Below are 18,409 nucleotides of genomic sequence, written 5' to 3'. Positions count from 1 at the left end.
GTCTTGAAATTGGTAAGCTGACTCCACTTTATTCTTTTTTTTCAAAATTGTTTTAGCTATTCTAGTTCCTTTGCCTTTCCATTTAAATTTTAGAATAATCTTAACTAAATCTATAAATAATCTTGCTAGAATTTTAATAAGAATTGTGTTAAAACTATGTATCAATTTGGGGAAAATTGACATCTGTACTGTGTTGGATCTTCCATAAACATGTCTCCATTTGTTTAGTTGTTTGTTGGTTTTTTTGTTTTGTTTTATTTCTTCCAAGTTTTTTTCATTTTGCTTAGGGTTTGCAGTGGTTAAGAATTTGTAAAAATGAGCCACCAAATTCATTTGAATTTCTCTAGTTCTGTTTTTTCCTCTTTTTTTTTTTTTTTTTTTTAATAAGGAGACAGGGTTGCCTGGCACAGTGGCTCACGCCTGTAGTCCCAGCACTTTGGGAGGCTGAGGCAGGCAGATTACAAGGTCAGGAGTCTGAGACCAGCCTGGCCAATATGCCGAAACCCTGTCTCTACTAAAACATACAAAAATTAGCTGGGTGTGGTGGCTGGTGCCTGTAGTCCCAGCTATTCAGCCATGGCAGGAGAATCGCTTGAACCTGCTAGGCGGAGGTTGCAGTGAGCCGAGATCATGCCACTGTATTACAGCTTGGGCAACAGAGCATGACTCCATCTCAAAAAAAAAAAAAAAAAAAAAAGAGACAGGGTCTTCCTTTGTCACACAGGGGCTAGAATGCAATGGTGTGGTCACAGCTCACTGTAGCCTTTACCTCCTGGGCTAAAGTGATCCTCTTGCCTTAGCCTCCTGAGTAGCTGGGACACAGGCATGAACCAGCTACTACATGAACGCCCGGCTAATTTTTATTTTTTGTAGAGACAGTCTGGCTATGTTGCTCAGGCTGGTCTTGAACTTCTTAAGGGATCCTTAAGGGATTCTCTGGCTTTGGCCTCCCAAAGTGCTGGGATTGCAGGTGTGAGCCACTGCACCTGGCCTCTCTTCCTCTTGATAGTGTTACTTATCCCTAGGAATTGGGAGGAAACCTAGCTTTCTAGGACCCACTGAGCAGATCTTTGTGCCCTGAAGAGCACCTTTAAATGTTAGATTCCATTATCTTTGTTCTAGGAATGGTGGTTCCTTCTAAGACCAAAATTGTGTGCCACTTTTCTACTCTTGTATTGACCTGTGGGCAGCCGCACACTCTTCAAATAGTACCCCGAGATGAGTATGATAATCCCACCAACAATTCCATGTCCTTGAGAGATGAGCACAATTACACCTTGTCCATTCATGAGGTAAGCAGCCTCCCTTCTTTATCTGTGTGCTAGAGAGAGCTGGCTGCTTTCTCTGTCATTCTCACACCTTCTAATTCACTTCCATCTCTGTTTCCTTCTCCCTGACTTCTGTGCTGTCTGTATCTTCATCTGACAATACCTGTCTCATTAGTAATTTTGTGATTTAGATTAGATCGTAGATAGGAAAGCTCTTTGTAAAGAGTAAAGTGCCTTGTAAATGGGGAAGATACTATGTGTTAAGTGATGCTCTGCTGTCTTCCTATAGCTCGGCCCTCAAGAAGAAGAGAGTACTGGTGTCTCATTTGAGAAGTCAGTGACATCCAACAGGCAGACTTTCCAGGTGTTCTTGCGACTCACCCTGCATTCTCGAGGCTGCTTCCATGCCTGCATTTCATACCAAAATCAGCCAATCAATAATGGCGAATTTGACATTATTGTCCTAAGTGGTAAGTTGAAAGAAAAGTGTGATTTAGTGCTGTTCTTCAGCCACTTCTTTGCCTGTCTGCACTCTTTTGTCTGACCTCACAAACATTTGCTATTTGGGCCATATTTGGCTTGTCCTGTGGAGTGAAAGCCTAGTGATAGGTAATTTTTTTCTCCCCTGACTTCTACTCCTTATTATACTTCAGAGGATGAGAAGAATATCGTCGAACGCAATGTGTCCACTTCAGGTGTGAGCATTTACTTTGAGGCTTATCTTTATAATGCTACCAACTGTAGCAGCACTCCATGGCACCTGCCACCCATGCACATGACCTCTTCCCAGCGCCGGCCGTCCACTGCTGTTGACGAGGAAGATGAAGACTCGCCCTCTGAGTGCCACACCCCTGAGAAGGTGAAGAAACCGAAGAAGGTGTACTGCTATGTGTCACCAAAGGTTGGAACTTCCATTCTTGACATAAAATCCCCCTGCTTGAACCTGTGTGTAATTGGTATTTGGTAGCGGAAAACACAAAGTAACAGTCTGAGAATCAGGGCAAGATTGTTAACTAGTTGTATAGAAAGCTATTTTCAACCGTTAAAAATTTCTTGCTAGCATAAAAATTACTGTTGGCTGCTTGTGCTGTGTCAAAACAATTTGATCTTTTATTCTGTGATTCATGAAACCACAGTAAATGGATGTCACTATCAGGCTACAGGATTGGAGTAAAGACATTTTGGCAGAGGAAAGAAGGTGAATTTCCCAAGCCCCTGAGCTAAGAAGCACTTTGTGTTAGTTTCTCATTCAGTCCTCATAAAAATGAGACTCTGTGCAACATCCCATTACATCTCTTTAATCTCATAACCAAAACTGAGTTATAATTCTGTTCTACTTCACAACACTTTGCTGTGTACCATTCTTCATTTAAAAATCTAGCCTTAATTTGGACTAGGGGTGATGGTAATGAAGGAAATGGGTAAGTGAATAAATGAAACAAGATTGGCTGTGAATTGATAATTGTTGAAGCAGCTGATAGTTTCATTATACTGCTTTGTCTTCTTTAGTATGTGTTTGAAATTTTCTTTAAACTTTTCTTTTTAATCAAGAAAACAACTGACCTGCATATTCAGATAAAAGAGTTTTTTTTAAGATTAAAAAATTATTGCATCATCTTTTCCTCTTTTGTATGAACTTTTTTGTGTGAGGACCTTCCCTTATACCACCAACATATTCCACTCCAGCCCACCCCATCTTCCTGTCTCCCTTCCCTGGCAGATCCTTGGCACCATTCAAATAGGGATAAAGCAACGTATGTGGGTTGCTGGTGTTTGCTGTCCAATAACTTGGAGGAAGTCATTCTGAGCAGCATGGCGCTGAGCAGAAGGAGATTTTGATTGTTTCTAGGTGAAATACTCTGTTCTCATGAAGTGAGGACCTGATCCCAGATATTTAGAAAGACTTGAGTATTATAATTATGAAATATCTCTTTGTGAAACGGCATTGTCAGAGTGATTTTTTTTTTGTTTATTTGTTTATTTTATTTTTTGAGACAGGGTCTCACTTTGTCACCCATGCTGGAGTGCCATGGTCAAATCTCACTGCACCCTCTGCCTCCCGGGTTCAAGCGATTCTCGTGCCTCAGCCTCCCAAGTACTTGGGATTATAGGCATGGGCTACCGCACCCAGCTAATTTTTTTGTATTTTTAGTAGAGACCGAGTTTTGCCATGTTGGCCAGGCTGGTCTTGAACTCCTGGCCTCAAGTGATCTGCCTCCCTCAGCCTCCCAAAGTGCTGGGATTTCAGGTGTGAGCCATTCGCACTTGGTCATCAGAGTAATATTTTTAATTTGTCTTTTTAAATAGAGAGTTAATGTATTTATTTGACTTTAGTGCTCACTAAATTATTATTATTTTTGTCCATGGAGAGGAAAGGTTATGAGAAATGTAAATAGGGACTATGATATTTGAATAAGAATACCCAAATAGAGCTTTTTTATCTATCATTCACTTCATTTCCTGTCTCTTGGTCCTCCAGCAATTCTCAGTGAAGGAGTTCTACCTGAAGATTATCCCGTGGCGCCTTTACACCTTCCGAGTGTGTCCAGGAACAAAAGTAAGCTGAACCTTATGTCTGGTTCACATCAAGCATGCTTCATCTCTGGACTGTCAACCTTTTATTTTTTCTCAGAAGCACTTTTAATGTTTCTGCAAGATCTCATAGTGTACACAGGATTCGTTGCCAAATAAAGCATCATTATCTCCTCACTAAATGGCATGAAGAATATATAAAATCTGGAAGGACACATACCTACAGAAACAGTTATTAGCAGCAACTCAGAATACTTCAACAGTGATCCTTTGCCTTCAAGACTTAAGTTAATAGAGAAGATGTTTTTAACTCTGGCCCAAGCTTGGTCTCCCAGTGTGCTGAAGCTAATTCCTTTAGAAGCAGCTCTCTCATATATTAAAATACATTGTTTGTTTGTTTTTAACTTTTCTGGGCTTCTAGAATCTAAACTTTTGCCCAAAGGCTAGAGTATGCCATTTTATAAAAATAATTTTCATCTGATCAGTTTGGAGTAGTCACTTATTGCTACTTAATGTATCCTTACTATTGCTATTTAATATATCACCATATTACCATTTATTGCTATTTAATATATCACCCTTCCTATATTTTATGTTGGAAGGTCTGTAGTTTTGCCGGTGGTCCTAACTAAAGGCAGTCTCTGTGACTAAAATAATTTAAAATGTTGAAATGTAAATCACTGAAGGGAAAAATAATGAAATGTATTCCTGATAGGTCCTCATTTGAAGAAAACAAGCCTAACTTCTTGTTATTGGTTGGTACAGAGGGTAGAGCTGTGGAGGATTTTTACTGGGCTTGAGGGTTTTACAGATTAATTTCTTTCTTTTTCTTTACCAGTTTTCATACCTTGGTCCTGACCCTGTCCATAAGCTCCTCACACTGGTGGTGGATGATGGCATTCAACCTCCTGTGGAGCTCAGCTGTAAGGAGAGGAACATTCTGGCTGCCACTTTTATCCGCTCCCTGCATAAGAACATAGGTGAGGTTACACAGGGATTCTATAGGGAGGGTAGTGAGCCCAGCCACATCCATGAGGGTGGAGAGGCAGGACTGCACAGATGGCTTGTAATGAGGCTGTAATGATGGATCTTGTTGCTCCCCAGGAGGCTCTGAGACCTTTCAGGACAAGGTGAACTTTTTCCAGCGAGAGCTTCGGCAGGTCCACATGAAAAGACCACATTCCAAAGTCACCCTGAAGGTCAGCAGGCATGCCTTATTGGAATCGGTAGGTAAAATTTCATCTCTTTCAGCAGATGCCAAAGTTTTCCAATTGAACATCTATATTCTGCAGGTTACCTTTTTGTTTTTTGTTTTGTTTTGTTTTGTTTTGTTTTTGGAGACAGGGTCTCACTCTGTTGCCCAGGCTGGGTTGCAGTGGTGCGATCATGACTCACTGCAGCCTTGATCTCCCCAGGCTGTGATACTCCCAATTCAGCCTCCCAAGTAGCTGGGACTATAGGTGTGTGTCACCATGCCTGGCTAATTTTTGTATTTTTTTGTAGAGATGGGATTTTGCCATGTTGCTCAGGCTGGTCTCTAACTCCTGGACTCAAGTGATACACCTGCCTCAGCCTCCCAAAGTGTTGGGATTACAGGCATGAGCTACCATGCCTGATCTGGTTATCTTTTTCATGAAACTTAAATTTCTCTCTTTTAAGTATATCTGTAAAAGACAAATATACTAAATTCTGAAACCTACATTTTTCTCTTTACTTATGTCTGTTCTTCTACTTGATCCTACCAAATTTGGGGCAGATTTGTTGGAGGTATGTTATTGAGGGGAGAGGAGTTTACTTACTGGCCTTCAAATCTACTGAATGGGTTCCTGAACAGTCCCATGGAACTCCTATGTAGGGCAGGTGTAAATAGTGATTACAGAAGAAACTTCTTGTTATTGAATCACTGGAATAGAAGAGCTCTTGTTGAATTAAAAGGAAATGATTTTTGTTGTCACTTTGGTCTGATGGAAAAGGAACACCTGATGTGTGTCTGTCTCCACTGCACAGACACTGGCATAGTTCTTACATTCCCCAGGAATGAGAAGGCTTGGTTCCTGTCCAGAAAGTGTTTGTGATGTTTGGCTCTGGTAGGTGTGACTGGAAACCCCTTTTCTCAGCCATATTCTCCGTGTGGCATGGCTCACTGTCTGAACCTAGCCTTGTGGATAAAGATGTCTAGAGGATAGACCATGCTTTGCTGAAAACCAGGATTCCTTGGTTGTTTTGCTTACAGCTTACTGACTTGAGTCATTTTTTACTTCTTTATGCAAGAATGTTTTCATTACTAAAACAAGGATTGTTTAAAACAAAAGAAAAAGAAAAAAACAACTTCAACTTTCCAACAAAGTGATGATGTAAAGACAAATCAGATTATTTTTAAAAACTTTAAATTTGAAGTTATGTGCATAAATGTCAGGTGGTATCATTAAAGCTTGTTGATGAGTAACATGTCTCCTTCAGGTAGTCGTAGTTAGTCCAACAGACAATGGCAGTGCTCTTGTGTTGTTGTCTTTAACATCCAGAGGATACCAGCCAGTGTTCTGACAATTCCCTTCCTTTCACTGCTTTTCAGTCTCTGAAAGCCACTCGGAATTTCTCCATCTCAGATTGGAGCAAGAACTTTGAGGTTGTTTTCCAGGATGAAGAAGGTCAGTTTTGAAATTTTATATTCATCTTTTTGAACCCTTCTCCCCACTCCCACCTTCTCTTACTCCCTCTCCACAAAAAAAAAAAAACAAAAAAACACCCTAGGGTTTTTTTTTGGTTTGTTCCCCGCCCCCCCACCCCCAGGGAAAGAGAACCATGAGTCAAGAGAAAAAGGGTAGTATTTACTGGGCAGGATAGCATGGAGGAGCTTGTGGAACACAGACATACAGGGACTTGGAGGGAGGGTTCTAAGAGCCTGAACCTTGGTTACCTTGAGAGAAGTGTCCATTTCCTGGGATCTCCAACCTCTGGCGTTTCCATACTAGGGGGCATTTCCTTAGTGATCAGAATACCATTAATCCTACAAAAAGAGGTGGGATTTCAAAAGGACCACAGTTTAGATGAGTTGCAACGGAGAAACACCAGGGTACTACAATAGAGGGAATGTGGAGAATATAAAATGACTCAATAAACAAAAGTGGTAAGAGGAGGTAGGGCAGAGTCATTTTTTATTTTCATTATGCTTTTCAGCTCTGGACTGGGGAGGGCCTCGCCGGGAATGGTTTGAGCTCATCTGCAAAGCGCTGTTTGATACCACCAATCAGCTCTTCACCCGGTTCAGTGACAACAACCAAGCACTAGTGAGTCAGTGACGGGTGGGTGGAAGATGTGGATTGTGTTATCATGGGTAGACTAACCGGGATTTGAAATTAGGAAACTGATCTGGGAACCTGAGAACCTGTGTCCTATTCTTTATTTTGCTGCTTAAAATATGAGCTAATCAGATTGTCTTCTCCTCTTTGCCTTTATTATTTCGTCTGTAAGATAAGCAAAAATGCAGACAGCTGAATATTTGACTAAAAAGCATTATAGTACAATGTCTACTCTGCTAGTTATAATAATTAAGCCTCTTTCTCAAAACATATCTGAAGCAAATGATTCCTGTAGTAGATCTTTGACTAGACAAAGGTGTCAGTAGAGAAGTACGCTTTGGCTGAAAGAAGTTCTGGTTTAGGGAAAAGGCATCACATCATCTGCTGATTAACCACAAACTTAATATAAGATTCTTAATTAAGTCCACCTTTGCCCTTTATCTTCCAGTCACTTGGAATTACTCAATGGTGGCTACCAAAAAACTAACATTTGGATGGGCTCTGATCCTCGGAGTGAAGTTCTTGTTCCTTTAGCATGGGGTTGGGGAAGAAGGGTCTTTCCAGAACTGGGCTTGAAGAAAAATGGCTCAGGGCCTTTCAGCCTCTTTCTTGAACAGGTGCATCCCAACCCTAATCGCCCCGCTCATCTGCGCCTGAAAATGTATGAGTTTGCCGGACGGCTCGTGGGCAAGTGTCTCTACGAGTCCTCTCTAGGAGGAGCCTACAAGCAGTTGGTTCGAGCTCGCTTCACCCGCTCTTTCCTGGCCCAAATCATAGGACTGCGTATGCATTACAAGGTAACGTCTTGGGTGTGCATTTTCTACTAAGGCCCCTGGCCATTAACCCTGAAATCTCTCCTCCTGGGGTTGTAAATAATAATTTTTAAGGTCGAGGGGATAAATGGTTTTAAGCAGTTAAAACTTTCCTTTCAGGGCAAGAGTATTCATGTTCTGTTCTGTGTCTTTCCGCCTCCTCAGTACTTTGAAACAGATGACCCAGAATTCTACAAATCTAAAGTTTGTTTTATCCTCAACAATGACATGAGTGAGATGGAGCTGGTCTTTGCAGAAGAGAAATATAATAAATCAGGTCAATTGGATAAGGTGAGAAAGAGGACCAAAGCCTCTGGGTCCCATGTTCTCCAGTTTCCTATAGAGCAGGACTGTCTAAGATGACTTTCTGCAGTGGTGGAAATGTTCCGTATTTGTGTTGTCTGTTACATTTGAGTGAAGCAAAAGATACGTATCTCCCATCTGTCCCACCGAGTCCTACTTCTAATTGAAAAATAACTGAATGACGATGAAGTGTCACTGTGCAAGCATATTTGGAAGAGATGGCAGTGCCTGTGTCAACATTCGCAGTAGTGATGTAGGTGATTTCTATTTTAACACAATGCCTGTATAGTTTTAAACTTTTTGGCTGGGCGCAGTGGCTCATGGCCTGTAATTTCAACACTTTGGGAGGCTGAGGCAGGAGGATCGCTTGAGACCAGGAGTTCAAGACCAGCCTGGGCAACTTTGGCAAGACCCTGTCTTTACAAAAACTTGAAAAAATCTAGCTGGGTATGGTGGCACCTGCCTGTGGTCCTAGCTACCGGGGGAGTGTGGAAGGAAGTGGGCGCTGAAGCTGGAACATCGCTTGAGCCCAGGAGGTTAAGGGCTGCAGTCAGCTATGATTGCACCACTGCACTCCAGCCTGGGTGACACAGCAAAACCCTGTCTCAAAATAATAAAACCAAAACTTTTTATTAGAAAACAATGAGCCAGAGATATTTTTGATGCATGTGCTTCTATTTACATTGTGGTGTTAAACAGCATCAAATGATAATGATGAGGCTAAAGTTGCAGTAAATTTAAAGTTAAAAGCAGAATAGGAATGATTGAAAAATTGTGACCATTGTTACCACTATACTGATAATCAAATATCCTTTCTGAAAATTATGGGATTCCCAGCTGTCTGCCTTTGTACACATGGGATTAGACCTGACTTCCTGAGCTGGCATGATAAGGCAGCTAGAGTCAATAGGACACTGAATTAGGATCCTCAGACCCAAGGTATTGCTCATTTTAATTGTGTTTAATATGAATACTAAATCTTAATAATTTATTTCTTAGGCTCCTAGATAGAAATTTAAAAAAAAAAAGATCCGGGATTATACATACCAACAGAAAAAACATTTAAAATTTTTAGATCCATTGAGAATCCCTGTTGTGGAGTAGCGTGCTATTGCTACCATGCTGTTGTCTTAAAAGCTGATCTTATAACTTCATTCACCTGTGGAGACAGCCTTGGTCACGCTACACAAATATTCCTGGATGATGGTTTTAAGCTGTGCTTCAGGGCTCTTTCAGGGTTCCCTTAGTAGTTTATTGGGGGTTACCAATTCTATCTGAGAGTCATACAGTTTGTTTAGTGTTTTCTCTGCAGATAGGAAAATTAGGGCCAAATAATTGCCCCTAAGGTCTGGAGGGGCAATTAACCAAAGGTCTATAGCAAGCTAGCATCAGGGCTGAGATTAGAATCCAGGATCTTCAAGTATCAAACTTGGCTTGTTCTGTTGACTCAGAGAAAAAAGAATGTGTGGGAACAATTGTTCCCATCTTGGAATTTCTGAGACATAAAAAGACTCCTTTACTGCTTATCTGACATTACTCTTAGTTGCTTAGAGAAAAGGTCAGTAGTGGTTTCATTTTGGATCATAGATTAAAACACTGCTAACAAGGAGCCATAATATCTTCTGTTGCATCACTACTACTTGACTGAGTCAGAGAAGACCTTACCCAGACACCCATTTCTGAAATAGTAGCTAGTATACAGCAATAGTGGTAGGAACCCTGAAGCTTAGGAACTAAATTAAACCAAGTGTGTTGGAAAGTTAAATGCACGGCAGAAACTTGTGACTGTTAATGATGGAGGTCAGTAATTCTGTGTCTGTAAAACATACAGGCAGATGTCATCTTAAAAATTTCCATCCACAGCTTCTTGTCTGTCTTTTGCCGCCTGTTACAGGTTGTAGAACTCATGACAGGTGGAGCTCAAACTCCAGTCACCAATGCGAATAAAATCTTCTATTTAAATTTGCTGGCCCAATATCGGCTGGCCAGTCAAGTGAAAGAGGAGGTGGAACATTTCCTAAAAGGTGGGATCCTGTATGTTCTTGGCTTTGAAGTTAAAACACCTGTATCCATAGTGTGGTTATGCATGACTTTAACTTGCCTACTTTGTTTCAGGCCTGAATGAATTGGTCCCTGAGAACCTTTTGGCTATTTTTGATGAGAATGAGCTTGAGGTAAGTGCTTGCAATTCAGACTCCCATTCTTGGCATTTTTGTACCTTACAGGAACCAGCTTGGTGTACCTTCTTTTATGAGATGCAGCTGGAAAGCCATTTATGCAAGAGGTGGTTCCACTTTTGTCGCTCCTCCATTCATTGACCCTACTGCAGAGAGAGTAACGGATAAGACAAAGTTCCAGCCCTCAGGGGCTACATTCTAATGAAGTGAAGGAAACAAACCAAAAGATGTGATCGTATTTCAAAAGCATTAGACTGCAACAGTATATAGTATATATTTTTATTTCTATAGTAAATTCATTCCTATTACAGATCCTGTAACAACTAAAATGATGGCTCTAAGATGGTAAATACTATTGTATAATTAGCAGAATTGAAGTCCGTATCAGGTGTGGGCAAAGAATAACATGAGTCTGTTGTGGCCTGTTGCTCACAGATGAGACGTCTGTACAAGATGGTGCGATGCAAGTTATTAGTTCTAAATTCCCATAGTTTCTGTGAGGAGTGTCTTTCTACAAACTGTTTCTTTAGGGAGGAAGGTTTTCTTTTAAGATGGGGGGAAAAAGTAGTTTTAGGTGGTCTTGCCCGATTCTTTATTAACTGAAGTGGATTTGAGAACAAGAATCAAAATCTGTAATTTTCATGTTTTATATCTTCAGATGTGAAATCCAAACAAAATGAACTCTCCACGGCTCAGCCTAAAGTTTCTGATAAACCTGTTACCTAGCACTGTTAGTTTTTGGGCTGAGGAGTAGCTACGGGCAAATTTTGTTTTATTTTGAAGCAAAGCATTTGTAACAATTTGTAGAAGTGAGTAGAAAGGAAGGACGTGGTGTCTTACAGTTGTTCCACATCCTGCTCTTAGTTCCTCATCAGCTTAGCAAGTTCTCTTTGAAGGAGCCAAGGCTTCTCAGGCTTAGTTGGGGTTTTTCTTGTCTCTTGGTTAGGATGTATTATTCTTTATAGCTATTGGATGAGTACTTGCAGTCTGCTAAGTAACATGCTGGATCCTGAACCAAATTAGGACATCAACAAGATGTTTAGGGCTCTGATGTCATTAATGTTCTCATTTTTTGGCATACTTTTAAATTTATCTGATCAAGTAGAGGCAGAGCCGAAGGGAAGGTAGTAAAAGTTCAATCCACAAAAGAATGCATCCTAAGAAAAAGGAAAGGCCATCCAACAAATTCATAAATGGGACTGGGGATTTTGGGGAAACAGCTTGCCTTTTCTCCTTGTTATTCACAGGTTAAGTTTAGACCAGACTCTCAGGAAACACTTAGTTTGTGTGTGTGTGGTTTTTTTGTCCTTTGTTTCAATTAAAAATAATCCATAGCAGCAGTTCTTAATTAGGGTGTTCATCAGAAATACCTCGCCTGTAATCCCAGCTACTCAGGAGAGGAGTACTGCTGAGGCAGGAGAATCTCTTGAACATGCAAGGTGGAGAGGTGGATGTTGCAGTGAGCCGAGACAGAGTGAGACTCTGTCTCAAAAAAAAAAAGAAGAAAGAAATACCTGGGCAATTTTTTTTCTTCCTGCATAAGCTCATAACCTGTTCCAAGAGATTCAGATTTAGAGGTCCAAGGTAGGGCCACCAACACTTGTACAAATACATATTTTAAAAGCCATGTGATTCTTTTTTTACCCACTGGTTAGCAACTATTGCCCTATTGTATGTAACTGATTTTCCTAAAGCAGTATTCTGGCATTATGATCTCACCTTCAGTCTTTTTCCCAGTAATGTTTTCTTTATTCTACATTTTGCCTGTTAACTTAGGTAATTTTGACCTTATATTGGGTCTTTGTCTCTCTGACTGTCATAGTAACACCTTACCATCTTTTTCCAGCTTCTGATGTGTGGAACTGGAGACATCAGTGTGTCTGACTTCAAAGCTCATGCAGTAGTTGTTGGTGGCTCATGGCATTTCAGAGAAAAGGTAAATGGACCAAACTTCTTCGGTTGGATTTGTGCCATGTTATAAGGAAAAAGTTTCAGAAGGAAAAAGTAGAGGAGGCCAGGTGCAGTGGCTCATGCCTGTAATCCCAGCACTTTGGGAGGCTGAGGCGGGCGGATCACAAGGTCAGGAGTTTGAGACTAGCCAGCCAGCATGGTGAAAACCCAACTCTACTAAAAATACAAAAAAAAAAAAAAAAAAAAATTAGCTGGGCATAGTGGCACATGCCTGTAGTCCCAACTACTTGGGAGGCTGAGGCAGGAGAATTGCTTGAACCCAGGAGGTGGAGTGAGCTGAGATCACGCCACTGCATTGCAGCCTGGGCGACAGAGCGAGACTCTGTCTCAAAAGAAAAAGAAAAAAGAAAAAAAAGTAGAGGAGTTAAAGCAGTTGTCATGTTTTCTGGGGAAAAGAAAATGATATATGGGGAAAGACAGGTGATTGTCCAGGCAGAAGGGAGCCCTGATCCCTAGGAGCTATCATGCTGACTGCCACAGGAGTAGTAAATTGGAGATGGCAAAGAAAGAGAACCAACAGTCGGTGACTACCCTCCTAATGGTGTGACAATGTAAATTCTTGAAGTGCTTGTCAAACTGTTCCTATCCTGTGTCCTCATAGAATGGTAACTGGGGCACAGCCCCACTTCAGTGTATCTTGTTCCTTCCACAGGGATCTAACCCTAGGCTGTTTACCATGTGTGATCCCAGCCCTGTGCTCTCCCTGCCAGGTCATGAGGTGGTTTTGGACTGTGGTTTCCAGTCTGACCCAGGAGGAGCTGGCTCGGCTTCTTCAGTTCACAACAGGCTCCTCTCAGCTACCACCTGGAGGCTTTGCCGCCCTCTGTCCCTCATTTCAGATTATTGCCGCTCCGACCCATAGCACGCTGCCTACAGCACACACATGGTAGGTATCTGCCCGCCTGATGCATGTCCAGTGTTTGGTGGTATGAGTTAATCACTTCTCCCTTGCCCTTCCAGTTTTAACCAGCTGTGCCTCCCTACATATGACTCCTATGAAGAGGTGCACAGGATGCTGCAGCTGGCCATCAGCGAGGGTTGCGAGGGCTTTGGCATGCTCTGACCGCTCTCCTGTCATCCACTTGGCTCCCATGCTCTCTGGAGCTTCTGGGCACAAGTTACAGACATCATAACCACTGATCCTAACACACATAACCATCAGCCAGAAGATGCCGCATGCTCCCCTGTGTCTGGAGGATTGTGTCACCTACAAGCCTTGTCTTTACCTCACCTGCTCTCTGCCCATATCTACCACAGGCCACTTTGGCATGGTATGTAAGCTGAGCTCTTCATTCTGTCATGAGAAGAGGACCATGCTGCTGTCATTTATTTGGTCCTTTGAAGATCTCAGTAGCTGAGGGAGATGGCACACGGGGCTCAGCCCTATTGGGAAACTAGTGTGGAGACCCTTAAATCCACACTGCTCCAAAACTCCCTCTGCTAATACTCCTTGGAGACACCCTCTTTGGCCCTCACTACTTGACCAGACTGGTACTTGAGTCCTTCTCATGGGTGGGGTGATTGCCTCTTCTCATCAGGAGCCAGGAGAGAGGGACAGATAGGAGGTGGCCCATAGGAGCAGTCCCTCTGCACAATGGTAGGCATAGGCCATGGCACTGGACTGCCTCTAATGAGGACTGATAAAAAGAATTTCTTTTTGTGGTGTCAGAACTGGAAAAAGCACTTTCCCTTCGGGCATTTCTGGAAACGATTACTAATCCACAAAGAAGAACTCTCTAAGCTTTTTCTTGAATTGTAGCCAGTGAGAAAAGCAGATAGACTGAAGAATATGAAGGATAGCTGAGCTGTAGCCTCCAGAGTGGGGCATGCCTAGGCGTGTGGCTGGCTTGGAGACTACTGATGCTTTTCCCTGAGTTGGTTATTGGCACTGAAGTATGGCCAGCTTGGGCCACTGACTTCCCCATTATGTAGTCTGCTAAAAGCTGGGGGTTCTTTAGCGTTCTACTGAAGAAAATTTTGTAGCAAAAGATTAGAACAGTAAGAATAGTATGCCAGCAATCCCTGATTCTCTGTCTGCTTGGTGTTCTCTGGCAGCACTAAGACAAAGGACCAGGGACTAGGAGTTTACGTGCTTATCACAGGTCCTTGGGGTCAGGACACTAGGGACGAACGTGGAGGTGATATGTTACACAGTAAACACCTGCCAACCCCTATACTACCCTTTGCTCCATCAGTTACCAGGAAGGAGAACTAAGGAGGGAGGAAGCTTATTAGGTTCACTGTTGAATGATGATTGAAGAGTACCTGCTGCTGTCTCTTGGAAGATGACAACATCCTTTTTCATTACTATTTGAGAACAATTTCAAGATTCAAAATCTCATTGACTTCCCAAATTTGTGTTTTTAAGAAGGCTTTGCTGCAAGCTACCATTCCCAATGGGGCAGTCAACTCTGAGAATATTACAAGCCATCCTTATTGCCAAAACCAGCAAGTACACAGAGTCCTGAGACAAGGCAGGACTTTGGCAATGCCTTGGCCTCCTGGAAGCATGTCTGAGCCCTCCTGTTCCCAGGGATCATGAGGAACAAGCCCTCCTGAGCTGCTACAGTTCCTGCCTGACCTCACTCTTTCGCAGTCATCATTTGTCCTTTCTTGGCACATGGGTGCTGACCTCACTCATCCTTGGGGTCCGGGATCCAGCATCAGGGTCTCTGTACCCCAGGATCCTCCATGCCACATGGTCACTGCTCTCCTCAGGGACCAGGACAAGGTGCTGCTGCTTGCCCAAATGTTTTCCCATGGGATATGTACAGGAAGGTTTATCATCACCCTGGGAAACATGATGCTGCCCCTTGGGCCCAGAAAGGGGTTTCCAGCTGGGGGCACGTGGACTGGTTCTGCTGTTTTTGGCAGTTGCTTTTCTGAATTCTCCCCTCCGGCAGCCTTCCAGAGACTGATCCTGGAGACTGAGTTGATTGTCTTGGCTAGATCTGTCATTTTAAGCTCTAGTCATAGCACTTTTTCAGAGCATCTTAGGCACCATTGCAACCCAACCAGGGCAGCTGCATCCCTGTGGTGGTCCTTAGGCACCAGTCTTTGTTAAACAAAACCCTTTGGTACTGTTGTGGTTTTCTATTCTTCCAGTTTACTCTCTCTGTCCTAACTTTATTCAAAAGTATCTTTGCTCTCTTGGGCCTTTTCTTTTACTGTTTTTTTGTTTTGTTTTGTTTTTTTCCAATCCTGCTTTCATACTAGCCAGTGTGGGGAAAAGGTACAATATGTCAAAGAGATGAGAGTGTGTTATTTCTTGGGCAATTTTCTATTAGTGTTTCTTATTTTGGACAGTTATTTTATTTATGTCCTTGTGACCCAGGTACTTGGGGGGCCAGCTACCCTTCTGGCCTTTTAGCGTCTTTGAAGAGACCAGACATGAGTGAATACCTAGGAGAGTGTCAGCATGTTTCTGGAAAATTGGCAGAGACCAAGCCCCGCTGCAGATTGCTCAGGCCAGGTGAAAGGGCCAGGCAGTTGCAGCTGATGATGTAAATATTTTGTACAGTAAATAAATAAATGTTTAAAAGAACTAAGGAGTGAGTGACTGCTTTAAATGGAGATTCATGGCTTGACTGGAAGGTGGAGAAGGAAAAGATTTGGAAATGATTTTGCATTTCCCCAGTAATTCCTCCTGAAGTGGTTGGCTCGGGGTAGAGTGTACACCTGAAGCCCAGGCCTGCCCCACTCTTGCCCTTTCACCCTTCCCTGATTGCTGTCCATGGTGCCAGGCAGGGCCACTGTCTCAGCCATGGGAAGACGAACACAAGTGTTTATGCTCAGCTTCTGAAGAAGGAACCAGTTAATCAGTCTTTAAACATTAATTCATTGTTGTTTTACTACCTAGAAATTCAATATAGAAAATTTGGAAATAAGAAAAAGAACAAGGGAAATAGGTAAGTTGCTATCCAGAGGCAATCACTGTTAACACTTTGATAAATAGCCTTTTGATTTTCATATTTAAGCACACATTTGTCTCCCAACATCTCCCTAACCCACAAGGGGTTTGGGAGTGGCAAACAAAAATACTGTTCCTAAGAAGTTTGTTGGTGGCAAGTCTTACTGATTCTTTTCGGCTTACAAAGGTAAGCTCGGAAGAGAAGGAAAAAAAAAATAGACCTCTGATTTGGGCCTAGAAGGAAAAGTATTAAGGACCCTGACTTTCTTGGGAAAATAATTATGATTTCTTCCCAATCTGGAAAATTTAAAAAAAAAATTCCCTTTTGAATTTGAAAACAAAACAGATTCTTGCCCCCACCCCAAACATGCATTCTCCTCTTGCCTCACCAAGCTCCTGAGTGATATGAGATGTCTTAAAGGGCCAGGCACAGTGGCTCACACGTATAATCCCAGGCTGCAAGGCAGGAGAGTCACTTGAGCCCAGGAGTTCGAGGCTGCAGTCAGCTGTGCCTGTGTCGCTGTGCTCTAACCTGGGTGACAGAGCAAGACACTGTCTCTCTCTTTTTTTTTTGAAAAGATGGAGTTTTGGCATGTTTCCCAGGCTGGTCTTGAACTCCTGGGCTCGAGTGATCCACCCACCTCCAAAGTGCTGGGATTAGCATAAGCCACCGTGCCTGGCTAAGACACTGTCTCTTTAAAAAAAAAAAAAAAAAAAGTCTTAAAATTCAGTCCTTCTAACTGTGTATTTTAAGGTTATGTACAGTCCTGAATCTTACACACTTGCTGTTGTGGCTTTGAATAGGTCACTGTGAACATTGACCATTGAGTGATTTTAGCCCATCAAGTCATTCTTATGACTCCATAAATACTAGCTTCAACTTCTTGTACACTGTTGCCTCTGAGCCATTGTAGATAGAGCTTTGAAACCTCTCTCCAGCTCCACTTCTCTCAGGACCACAGCAAGGTTCTCCAGCAAGTAGCTTGAACCCTAAGGGCTCCTTCCCTCTACTCTGGCTTCACATAGACCTTCGAGCATAGTAAACCAGTTCCAGATAATGTGAAATAGTAAAAGTATTACAGGATACTAAAATTCCTTTTTTCTTTTATTTAGAGAGCAATATGTATAAAAAAGGTATTAACATGTGTAAGTTATGAGTAATTATAGGAAATGCACAAATAGCCACCATCCAGGTCAAGAAATAAAACATTGCAGCACTGCAGAGCACACTGTCATCCCATCCCAGTAAAGGTAACTACTGTCCTGACTTATGATCATTATTTACCAGGCCCCTTTTCAAACAGCCTGTCCTCACGTTAATGGTGGGGAGGGGCGGCCAGGTGCAGTGACTCAAGCCTGTAATACCAGCACTTTGGGAGGCTGAGGTAGGTGGATCACAAGGTCAGGAGATCGAGACCATCCTGGCTAACATGGTGAAACCCCGTCTCTACTAAAAATACAAAAAAATTAGTTGGTCATGGTGGCGGGCGCCTGTAGTCCCAGCTACTCGAGAGGCTGAGGCAGGAGAATGGTGTGAACCTGGGAGGCGGAACTTGCCATGAGCCAAGATCATGCCACTGCACTCCAGCCTGGGCAACAGAGCGAGACTCCATCTCAAAAAAAAAAGGGTAGGGGGAGGGGCAAAAACAGCCCACGTGTGTCATGATAAGAAGCTAACCAACGTCCATTTCTCCATGGTAATTTCTAGACCTCATAATTGGTTTGAAAAGTCTTCTGTGACCATCATTGCCCTGTGAGAATCTAGTCTGGATTCCTGATGCTGAATCTGATTAATTATTCCAAGACTATAAGGTCTCTTATTTCTGTAAAGATTTTTCCTCCAGATACTCCAAATTGGATACTCCTTTGCTTTTATACCCTCAACAGGTTTTGTAGGCTGGGCAGCAGGAAATTGTTGAGTATCGTATATGTGTAGTAGTATTAAAAATGACTCAGCACTAACATGTCTCAAAAATTGTGGAATAGGCCAGTATTTCTGACTCAGAATACTGACTCTGCACACCACCTAACAGAAAGCTATCCCAAAGTTATTGGTGAGCTTAGTTTTTTGTGTTTTTGTTTTTTAGCTTTTATTTGGAGTACTAGAGGATGGATTTAGAGATCTGCAGGTCATGTT

At 42.4% G+C, this 18,409-nt stretch overlaps 1 protein-coding gene across 2 annotated transcripts in view; it reads left to right on the top strand.

Annotated features, from left to right (window-relative positions):
* AREL1 (apoptosis resistant E3 ubiquitin protein ligase 1) overlaps positions 1 to 15,906 on the top strand; it is a 50,967-nt gene extending 35,061 nt beyond the window's left edge. For both annotated transcript variants that reach the window (XM_011981527.1, XM_011981529.1), the window contains 15 exons: positions 1,123 to 1,292; positions 1,558 to 1,738; positions 1,922 to 2,169; positions 3,748 to 3,825; positions 4,639 to 4,780; positions 4,905 to 5,026; positions 6,373 to 6,448; positions 6,978 to 7,087; positions 7,717 to 7,896; positions 8,077 to 8,202; positions 10,109 to 10,238; positions 10,330 to 10,388; positions 12,238 to 12,327; positions 13,073 to 13,248; positions 13,323 to 15,906. In XM_011981527.1, the coding sequence (XP_011836917.1) occupies positions 1,123 to 1,292; positions 1,558 to 1,738; positions 1,922 to 2,169; positions 3,748 to 3,825; positions 4,639 to 4,780; positions 4,905 to 5,026; positions 6,373 to 6,448; positions 6,978 to 7,087; positions 7,717 to 7,896; positions 8,077 to 8,202; positions 10,109 to 10,238; positions 10,330 to 10,388; positions 12,238 to 12,327; positions 13,073 to 13,248; positions 13,323 to 13,425 (1,991 nt within the window). In that variant the 3' untranslated portion in view covers positions 13,426 to 15,906. The remainder of the gene's footprint in view (positions 1 to 1,122; positions 1,293 to 1,557; positions 1,739 to 1,921; positions 2,170 to 3,747; positions 3,826 to 4,638; positions 4,781 to 4,904; positions 5,027 to 6,372; positions 6,449 to 6,977; positions 7,088 to 7,716; positions 7,897 to 8,076; positions 8,203 to 10,108; positions 10,239 to 10,329; positions 10,389 to 12,237; positions 12,328 to 13,072; positions 13,249 to 13,322) is intronic.
* The last annotated feature ends 2,503 nt before the right edge of the window (positions 15,907 to 18,409 follow it).

The sequence above is a fragment of the Mandrillus leucophaeus genome, unplaced genomic scaffold (assembly GCF_000951045.1).
Source record: "Mandrillus leucophaeus isolate KB7577 unplaced genomic scaffold, Mleu.le_1.0 Scaffold228, whole genome shotgun sequence".
NCBI classification, from domain to species: Eukaryota; Metazoa; Chordata; class Mammalia; order Primates; family Cercopithecidae; genus Mandrillus; species Mandrillus leucophaeus.
Note: the sequence above shows the minus strand (reverse complement) of the source record. Positions and strands in the feature narration are given on the sequence as shown.